We start from the raw sequence: 10,771 nt of genomic DNA on the forward strand, positions 1-10,771 counted from the left end.
TCCACTGGAGTTATGATGATTTTTAAAACCATATAATTATCGTTATCGTTATAGTTATTGGTGCGGACGGGGCCTTTACTTCATTTCTGGGCAAATGTGTGATGCAGTTTGGTCAATTTGATAGACCAATGTAACGCACAGGTCTATCCTACATCTGAATCAGCATGGAGAAAGAGAGAGAAGAGAGAGAGAGAGAGAGAGAGAGAGAGAGAGAGAGAGAGAGAGAGAGAGAGAGAGAGAGAGAGAGAGAGAGAGAGAGAGAGAGAGAAAAACAATGCTATTCATTTCAGTACAGTAGCACTTTATTGCTGATAGAAAATACGCTCTTATGTTGGTATTCTTATGCTTGCAACGGTCATTATTGGGTTTGCCTTATTTGGTTGTATTAATAAGAAAAACAGATGACTGGTGCAGCAGATAACATTTAATATCAGATATCTGTCTCATTCACTCTTTCCGTCTTCACTTCCTCTCATCTAAATTAAGCCTCTCGTTTCGTCTCCTTCCACAAAATATTCCCGCTTCGCTCTCTCATCCAATCAGTTCAAAATTCAACACGTCAACTTCCTTTATCTTGGCATCATCCAATAAAGTAAAGGAGCTGTGAAGGAGCCAATCACTAATCTGTGTGCTCTGTGTTTGTCTGTAACTGACTACATTTACTTAAATGCTGCACTTTAGCACAATTATGAGGTTTACTTTGAGTTTTTCCTCGTTTATGCTAATTTAAACTTCAGGGCTACATGATGTGCCTGGATTCTTCACCAACACTTAAATAAAACTGAACTCAAATAACCAATGGAAATCTCAAAGTTGCTCAAAAGGAAAGCTTAGGAGAGAGTCGGAGTTTGATGCAAAAAGAGCTTTTATTCACAAACATGAACAAAAACCTGAGTCAGACACTGTCACTTCCTACATAAACATACACTGCCATGGCATTCTGTCCCGGTAATTATCTAATATTATTATGTATTATCTAATCTAAACTCTATTTTAATGTTTTTAGGACAGTAACCCTTTCATTTCTGAAGCCAATTTGATAGAAGATGAGGTCAAATTAGAAATAGAAGAGAATAATTATAATGAAATAAAGAAAAAATGAAAGAAATGAAAGAATGAAAGAAATTATATATAATAACGAAGCTGTATTGGTCAGTTGTCCGTTCATGAAGACCTGCTGATAGCTTATAATCAGCATGAGAAGCTGGTCTGGGAGATTAAAATGAGGCTGCATCTTGTTAAAAGCTGAAGAGAAATCAACAAATAAAAGACTTGCATGAGATCTCGGTGCTTGTTCACAGTGTAAAAGGTTTTGCATCCACAGGTTTTTATCTGACTGGTAAGCAAATTGCAAAGGCTCAAATTTTCCATCTTTAAAAGACCATAGACTGTTGAAGAAGGCTTTAAACTAGCGATTGAGACCATAAACACATTTTGAAAACGTTTACTGAGGTTAGAAATCAAGTGAGAAGTTGGTGAATTCTCCATTGACTTGTATAGAGACGGAAGTCCTTTTGACACCAAAACAGTCGCCCCCTGGTGGTCTTTTGATAGAATGCAGTTTTAAGTTACTTCCGCGTTGGCATCATTTCAGAGGACCGGAGCTCCCCGCCTGTAAAAGACACGATAATATTTTAAAATATTATTGTATTCTCTTATTATTCTTATCTTTTAAGATCACCATCTTACACTTATGGTTTTACTCACTTTAGTTCCTGTTATTTTATTATTTATCTTGTTTATTCATTACAGAAACCTGAGAATTATGACTAGCGTTTCTTCAGATCCTGTTTCTATTCAGTCATTATTATTAACAGTCATTGTTGTACTTTTATTGTATAAAGCACTTTGTGTTACATCGCTTTGTATGAAAAGTGCAACACAAACAAAGTATGATTCATGGGGTTGCTGCCTGTTAAAACAACCTATTTTAATATTTTCCCCATTTGGTTTTTCACTGTTTCTAAGGGAAATGAAGGACAAGGACTATATGATTATTTACTTTATTTATACATGTGTATTTGAGTTTAATGACTTCAATATATATACTGTATGTCACCTGCTGTGGATATGAACATCGCCCCCTACAGGACGACAGAAGAACAGCTCCCTCTGCTGTTTGAATATCAGAATATTCCCAATCATTCCCAGATATTTTATAATGTAATGGGAACTTTATGTTGGATTGTATGTTAAATCTTTACTGTTAGACCCAGGTTTGTATGTATGTTGTGCACTGAAATACCAAAAAGTATAATTTATATTTCTTGTCTCGAGTGTGTTTGATTATAATTTATACTGTTAGACGACAATAATATCGTTTATCGCGATTATTTCTGAGACAATACAGGTTGTCCACAGAGTCTATTTACAATTTATATAATTAATTACAAAAGCAATTGATGAGATATGTTAATCAGATTTGTTCTATGTACTCAGTGGTTATCAAAGTTTTTAATCACATTCAGAGCCGGACTAACGCAAAGGCAAACTAGGCACATGCCTAGGGTCCAAATGGCAAGGGGGGGCCCAGACAGAGGGACCAAAAAACCCCCCAAAAAAACCCATAAATAAATAAACTATGCAGAAGTTTCTGTCGGACAGCCGAAAACCTGCTAGTGTTGGCAGAGCCAGAGGGGATTGAACCCCAACGCGCAGTGGAGGGGTGAGGCTGACCCCCTGAAGGTATGAAACTTGAATCAGTACTTCTACTTTTACTAAAGTACAGAATATAAGTACTTTTGCCACCTCTGCATTTTAATTATTTTCATATATAAATAAAGACTGCAGGAGAAGGAAAAAAAAAGAAGAAACAGGACATTTCTTTTTCAATATTTATAGTCATTTAATTACATCAAATATGAAAAACACATCCATGGTTCTGATTTTACAGCTGGAAGAAAAGTCAAAGAAACTCCATTCATGGTTGTTATGGCAACATATTGATTTATTCCCCCTTTGGTTGCAATGTACTGCAATTAAGTTACTGTTAACTTTCTTTCTTTTTTAATCACTGCCAGACTCTTCAATAGTTTCCTAAATAAAATCATGTATTTATTATTAATTCACACAAGTCAAGTCATTTCTTTTGCTGATGTTTCACTCTGAAAACAATTATAGTCTGAGCAGTGAAGACGGTTTAACAACAAATGCAAATTACATATTAAAGAAAGAAAAAAGTGTTTCATACTTTATAGGAACTTTTCTGTCCCAAAGAACAAAAAGCTTGTTGAGTAATTTCAGGTCAACCAAACAAACAGAAGACAAGCTGAGAGTCAGTCAGTCGACCGGTGGGACGATCCTGGCGATGGCGGCGGTTCAGGTTTCTGGTTCTCCGTTGATGGAGGAGGAATGTTTTTGAGGAGAAGAGCATCGTGGGCCGGTGGGAAGAGTTTGTGTTTGGACGAGTGTTAATGTACAAAAACTAAACTGCAGAGAAATTATAATAAACAGGACTGGAGTGCATCTGATTCTATTTCCAGATTTTATCAAAAAGGGAAAATAAGCCGAACATTATGTGGTGATTCTCAGTTTTTTTAAGAGAATTTATCGTTCCCTTTGTGATAAAATTTAAGGAATATCTACTCCTGAACTCCTGAATATAACTCAAAATATCATTGTGTCATCATCAAACAGCCGAGCTCGATCAGTTTGGACAACGTTTGAATCATCCGGCTTGTTTTTTTAACACTTAATTCATCTTAATTAAGATTGGGGTCGTTGTGTGTGTTCATGTGTGTGTGTTGATGTGTGTCACTGCTCGGTCTGCTGTGTGTCTGTGATGGTGGAGACGGCTCCCTGGCCCTTGCTGACGTCGCTAATACACGCCCACTGACCGTCCATCGACTCCTTCCACAGCGTCACCTGCAGACGAATCACACACAGAGTCAGAGAGATTTAGTAGAATCAATCTATAGTGAAACATCTGCCATGTTCTCTTTCTTTGCTGTTACTATAATCCTTGTTTCTGCAGCTTTCCTGAAGACCTGAAGGCAGCAGTAGTGATATTTTTAACCTGGCTTTTAATTTAACTTTATTTATTTCTCTTTCTTTTAGCCTGTTTTACTATTTGGTCTATCCTTTTTATTCTATTCTTGATTATTTTCCTCTTCATAACCTACTTTTCATGTTTTGGTTTTACTTCATTACATCTCCTCTTAATTGTTTTATTTTATTCTCTTATTATTCTTATCTTTTAATACCTTCACCATACACTTCTAGTTTTATTCGCTTATGTTACTTAATTATAACACAGTCATTGTGGGTTTTAATGTTTTTCGTGCTTTTATTGTGTAAAGCACTTTGTATGAAAAGTGCTACACTAATAAAGTCTGATTCATTAATTGATTGATTGATTTGAAACTAAATAAAACCTTCAGTAAATATTCAGGATTTTTCCCTTTTGGTTTGTCACTGTTTCTAAGGGAGATGAAAGACAATGACTATATGATTATTTACTTTATTTATACATGTGTATTTGAGTTTAATGACTATACTGTATGTCACCTGCTGTGGATATGAACACTGCCCCCTACAGGATGGCAGAACAGCTACCTCTGCTGTTTGGATATCAGAATATTCCCAATCGTCATTCCCAGAGATTTTATTATGTAATGGGAACTTTATGTTGGACTGTATGTGAAGTCTTTAATGTTAGACCTAATTTGTGCTTTGAAATACCAAAAAGTATCCTTTATATTATTTGTCTTGAGTGTGTTTGATTATAATTACTGTTAGACGACATTAACGATCACATATTTAACTTTAGCTCTAGTTAGTTTATGATCTGAGCAGCTTTAAAAAGGAAGACTGATTAAGGACAATGCTGCCTGTTTATCTTACATGGCGATTAAAGATTAGTTAGATCTGCTTGTTCTCATCGTCCACTACTTTATAATTTTGGTTACATAATATTTGACTTGTTTCTGCTGTAATACATTTCCTCTTATCTGTTATTATTTCCCTCTTTTGCAGGAAGCACTGACATAGACCTCTGCTTACTGTGAGAATAAGATGCTTTATCTCAAAAATGAAAGTGACTTCCTCTTTTTCGTCTCTAACCAGTCAACTCCCATAATCAACGTGAGAAAAAAACACTAATTTAACTTTAGATATATATACAGTATCTAAACTTTACCTTGTTGTCTCCTCCAGAAACAGCCAGTATGTTCCCGGTGATGGACCAGCTGACGTGCCAAACGACGTCGTTGAACTTGTGGAGCAGTTTGGCCGACCAGGTGTTGCCTGCAGGGTCGTCACACGTCCAGATGAACACACGTCCGTCCTGGAAGAAAGTGGAGAGGAAGAAAGGAAACTCTTTTTTACTATATATTGACTTTTATTTACATTCATCATCAGAAAATTAAAAAAAAAACATATAAAAGTAGATGAAACCTCCTCTAGAGAAGCTCAGTTTAACATTATTAGTCTTTCTTTATGAGGCTCTGTTATCTGCTGTGATGTTGTGTCTGGCTCCACCTAGTGGCAAAATAAATGAACTACGCTTAATAAAGTCTCCAAAAACAGAAGTTAGATTAGGGAGGTCAAACTCAATTTAGTTCCAGGGCCACACACACCCAATTTAATTTCAACAGGGCTGGACCAGTTAAACTATTGCATAATAACCTATAAATAATATATAATACATATAATAACTTTACTATAATAAACCATCTAGAGGTATCCTTATTAGATACTGATAAAATGTGTCTAAGCCCACCAAGGAAAAAGTTGACTTGCGATGTGATTAAGGATTAATTATCTCAAGTTGGACGTCCACAGGAAGATGCAAAGCCGATTACTGATTGTGAAAGGCGAGTGAAAATAAAGGTGCATTTTATGGAAAGTTATCCAGTGGGCCAGATTGAAACACTTGGTGGGCAGGTTTTGGCCCGTAGGTTGGATGTTTGACACCCGAGTTAGAGCGTCTGAAACTTCTGTACTGTGACGTATTTCACTGTGAGACTGAATATTCAGGCTGTGTAGAGTTATAAGAGGGATTTAAATCAAATTCACATTTAATTAGACCATTAATTAGTGGGTGTGGCTTATAGCTCTGTGGTCTGTGTGCTGCTAAAAGTTAAATATTGATTGATGGTTGGATATCATGATATTATTGGGTTATTATTTTGCTCCCAAGGAAGAAAACATGATCAGATTATGATATAAGAACACAAAGAAAGGGATTTATTGGCATATATTGTTAAGTAGGAGCATACTATGAGTGGGGATGTGATCTAAAAGGGTTTAAAAGACATTTTTAATTTCATCTTGAATTTATTAAACACCTGCCAGATTGTTAAGACTTAATTTAGTTGTTTTAAAAAAGCACTGCTGATAAGGAGGAGCAGAAAAAAAGTGTATCATTTCTCGATTTCTTATCCCTTCGCTGCTGTTAAATCTCACCTGAGAGCAGCTGGCGATGGTGCTGGTGGGAAGACCGATCGAAGGAGCCCAGCCGACGTCTCTCACCCAATCACTGTGAGCCTCCAGCTTCTGATCCTCCTTCCACTGACCGTCCTCCTCTCTGCAGGCGGGAAAGAGACAATCAGTGATGACGAGAAAACAAAGACTTTGCTGAATGACAAACTCAGTCAGTGTCAGTCCACATTAGTAGTTTTCAGTCATGTTGTTAATCATATACTGTCTTTAAATATACTTATAAAACTGCCTTAACCTTCGTGTCGTCGTCCCGGGACAAATTGACCCCGTCTGTTTTGACTGTTCCCTGTTCCCTCTTTCCTCCCTTCCTTCCTTCCTTCCTCCCTCCCTCCCTCCTTCCTCCCTCCCTCCCTCCTTCTCTCTTTCTTTCCTCCCCCTACCTCCCTCCTTCCTTCCTCCCTCCTTCCTTCTTTCCCCCATCCCTCTTTCTTTCCTCCCCCTACCTTCCTCCCTTCCTTCTTTCTTTCCTTCCTTCCTCCTTCCTCCCTCCCTCCTTCTTTCCTCCCTCCCTCCCTCCTTCTCTCTTTCTTTCCTCCTTCCTTCCTTCCTTCCTCCCTCCTTTCCTTCTTTCTTTCCTCCCTCCCTACTTCTCTCTTTCATTCCTCCCCCTACCTCCCTCCCTCCTTCTTTCCTCCCTCCCTCCTTCTCTCTTTCTTTCCTCCTTCCCTCCTTCCCTTCCTTGACTCGAGGACAACAGGATGGTTAACTTTTGATTTGTTCCTAACATTCATCATATAAGTAAAGTTGCCTTCTCTAATAGCTGCACATGTCAGTAGAGCTCAATGGACTGAACAATAACTCACTTCCAGAGTTTGACGAGGTTGTCGCAGCCTCCGGAGACGAAGCGCTTGACGTAGTTTGGTTTCTGTCCCGACGGCTGGTCGATCAGGCTGCCTGGAACCACAGCGGGAGCCCAACTCACTGCGTTACAGCCGATCTGCAGGAGGAAAAAAAAGACAACTGGATGAATAAACAAAGAGCACCGGCCCAGATTACTGTATCCAACACTCTCAAAGTAAATGGAGAACAATAACAGAGAGAATAATAATAAGAAGCTGTGCTAAAGTGTAATGTAGACATCTTAAACATTACAGACAGCATTTCATCTCACAGTGATGGAAATGAAACAGAACATTTTAATTATTTAATGTATTTTAGCAGCATGAAAAAGTGGCTCAGGTCACACTGCATATTTACAGGTGTACATATAGTTTTAAAGAAGATAATCCAACACAGAATAGTGGATAATATAGGCAAAAAAAGAGAATTTACGTGTTTGTTATGTCTTTTAGTAACTAAATTAAACACAGAACAGGTTGATAAACTCACAGTGTGTGCGTTGCTGATCTTCTTGATGTCCCACTGCTGATCTCCAGTGAATGTGAGGAGGGAAATGGCTCCGTCTGAGCTTCCGCAGGCCAGGATCAGACCGAAGTCATACGGACCCCAGCACACAGAGTTCACTGTAGAGACACAGAGGAAGAGTTAAAAACAAGATCAAAGACTCAAGAGCCAGATACTATTACGATAATGTAGTTAATGAGGATCTAAATACACAAAACTGACTTTACTGAGGGAAGAATTACACATGGAGATACAAATTCAAGCCACCTAAACAATAACTAGTACAATGTTATTAAAGCTGGACGCAGCCAGAGAGTCACAGACCTGACGAATCGTGTCCGGTGTACTCGTACATCTTGTCCCAGGCTCCGTTCTCTTCCTTCCAGATGATAACTTTACGATCGTAGGAACAAGAAGCCAAAATGTTGCCGAACATCGGGTGAGCCCACGCTACCTGCCACACGGGACCCTCGTGTCTGCATGAAGAGAGAGACACAAATTTAGTTTGAAACCCTTGATGTGGAGCAGATAATGTAACACAAAAAAAACGTACATGTGATAATAATGTTACAGCTCAGAAAATTATGTTTAACTTATTACTGAAAACTTATCTCCAAAAAGAATGTAAAGTGATGGAATTATTTGTTGGTGTGAGGAGACTGAGCCCATTTCTTTAGCTTAAGCTCCCTGGTTTATTTGAGTAAAACCTTATTTTTCTTACCCTCTGATAGGGCTGGGCAATTAATCGAAAAATAATCGAAACCGACATTTAGAAACTCTAATCGACTTAATCTTGCTCATGTCAATTAATCGTGGTGTTCACTGTTGCCATGACAGCAAAGGTTGCATATCGTTAAGGAAGTTGAAAACTTGTCTCCAGTGATCATTTTAGCCCAAACCATGATCTTTACATAGTTCTAATCAAGTAAACTAGACATTAACCACAGCGTCACACCATAAAACATCATTATTTTCACTCCCTAATGATCCTCCTGTGTGTGAGGGCAGCAGTGCAAAATACAAAACTAAAGAAACTGTGAAAATACATAATTGTTCATCAAGGGTGGAGATAATCGTTCATTAATCGTAATCGAGTTTAAAAGTTCAATTAATCATGATTTAGATTTTTGCCATAATCGCCCAGCCTTACCCTCTGAGGTCTGCGACCAGTATCTGCCCTCCGTTCCTGACATCGAAGATCTTCACGGTGCGGTCAGAGGAGCAGGTAGCCAGACGGGTCCCGTAGTAATCCATCTGAGCATCGTGCTGGAACCAGACACAACAAAACGTCAAGACCTGAAGCAATAAAATAATCTACACTTCCTCTACCAGAACCATCTGAAACCCAAACATGCAACATGTTAAATAACCTGTTGAATGGCTCCTAACACAATGTTTACGTAGCTGATGATGTAGTTAAACCCTGGTTTCATCTTTAACAATGTGTTGTATTTTAAAAGCTTGTTATATTATCCATTATGTCAAATCTTCATCTGAAAAGTAACTAAAGCTGTCAAATAAATATGGTGGAGTAGAAAGTACAATATTTCCCTCTGAGATGTAGAAAGTAGCATCACATGGAAATACTACAGTAAAGTACAAATACATCAAAATGATACTTAAACACAGTATTTAAGAGTCATTTTCCACCTTGTATTAATATTAACATGTTACAGTAACAACACTGACAGACAAACAGGAGACATGAAGCTGTATTTAGTATTAACTGCAACAATAATTTACCGATAACCTTTACATTATCCATATTTTTTTTAACTACTATTGTCTTTTTATCGCTTGTGTACTTACTTATTATTTATTATTCATTATTCTTTCTATTGATACTCTTTCTGTTTTCCTTTTTATCCACTTTGCTGCTGCTATACTGTAAATTTCCTCACTGTGGGATTAATAAAGGACTATCTTATCTTATCTCATTATATCTTAATTACTCTCTCTGTAATACATTATAACTTTTAGAAGCAACTTGAAATATAGCGGAGTGGAAGTATAAAGTAAATAGAAGAACTACAGTACAAATACATTAAAATTATACTCAAACACAGTTTTTCCACCGCTGGTATAAATATTAACTTGTTGTCATGTTACAGTAACGACACTGACAGACAGACAGGAGATATGAAGCTGTATTTAGTATTAACTGCAACAATAATATAACATGAACCTTTATATTATCCATATTTATTTACTATTATTGTCTTTTTTAAATAATGTGATTGTTTTTTTTTCTATTTCTTTCTTTCTGTTTTCCTTATTATCCACTTTGCTGCTCCACTAAAGTACATTTCCTGACTGTCAGACTAATAAAGTAACATTATTTATATCTTATTTTATTACATTTTAATGACTCTTTCTGTAATAAATAACAACTTTTAGCTTAAAACACAGAACTTACGATCATATCTTCATGAGAAGTGTCCACCGTGTTGATGACAGAAACCTGCAGTTCACAAACACAATAAATCAGAGTTAAAACATAAAGAAACATACATAAATATAAATATAAACATAAGTTAGGATTCTGCTGTTAGCCACCATGCTAACACCTAACACGTCAGCAGCTGCCGGTAACCGGAAACGTTACCGGGACGTTTCACCGGTAGATTAACATTAACCGGTATTAAACTCACCATGACTGCAGTTGATCCTCAGATATAATCCTGTGGGTTTTTATTTCTAATTGATTTTAATTCACAGGATCCAACAAGTTCACCGACGTGGCAACAAGCCGCTTCCCACCGGGTCCGCCCTCAATCTGCACCGGGGGAACAAAAAGAGGACGAAGCGAAAGGTTCCGCGTCAGAAAGTCAATGATGATTGGCAGCAGCACTGGGATCAGAGGAAGAGGAGTGAGAGGAAGGCAGCTATATTCAATACAAAACAGAATGAGAAACAGAGGAGGAAATAGAAAGGAGGAGATAATAAATAAAAATGTGTCAAAATAATATTTTTGAAAATATTTATT

The 10,771-nt window shown here is 37.4% G+C and overlaps 1 protein-coding gene across 1 annotated transcript; it reads right to left on the bottom strand.

Annotated features, from left to right (window-relative positions):
* Positions 1-2,826: 2,826 nt before the first annotated feature.
* Positions 2,827-10,560, bottom strand: sec13 (SEC13 homolog, nuclear pore and COPII coat complex component). The gene is made up of 9 exons (XM_062415565.1): positions 10,437-10,560; positions 10,202-10,246; positions 8,936-9,051; positions 8,110-8,261; positions 7,771-7,904; positions 7,245-7,378; positions 6,406-6,526; positions 5,138-5,284; positions 2,827-3,864 (listed from the first exon to the last, which is right to left on the bottom strand). The coding sequence occupies exons 1-9, from the start codon at positions 10,437-10,439 to the stop codon at positions 3,754-3,756; spliced, it is 963 nt and encodes a 320-aa protein (XP_062271549.1). The 5' UTR covers positions 10,440-10,560; the 3' UTR covers positions 2,827-3,753.
* Between the last annotated feature and the right edge of the window lie 211 nt (positions 10,561-10,771).

The sequence above is a fragment of the Scomber scombrus genome, chromosome 3 (genome assembly GCF_963691925.1).
Source record: "Scomber scombrus chromosome 3, fScoSco1.1, whole genome shotgun sequence".
Classification (NCBI taxonomy): Eukaryota; Metazoa; Chordata; class Actinopteri; order Scombriformes; family Scombridae; genus Scomber; species Scomber scombrus.

Bases quoted from the DNA above. Each gene is read 5' to 3' on its own strand.
- sec13 (XM_062415565.1), bottom strand. The intron at 9,052-10,201 runs GTAAGTTCTGTG...GTCTGGTTCCAG, and splicing joins CTTCTCATGAAGATATGATC to CACGATGCTCAGATGGATTA. The intron at 3,865-5,137 runs GTAAAGTTTAGA...ATTCGTCTGCAG, and splicing joins TTTCTGGAGGAGACAACAAG to GTGACGCTGTGGAAGGAGTC.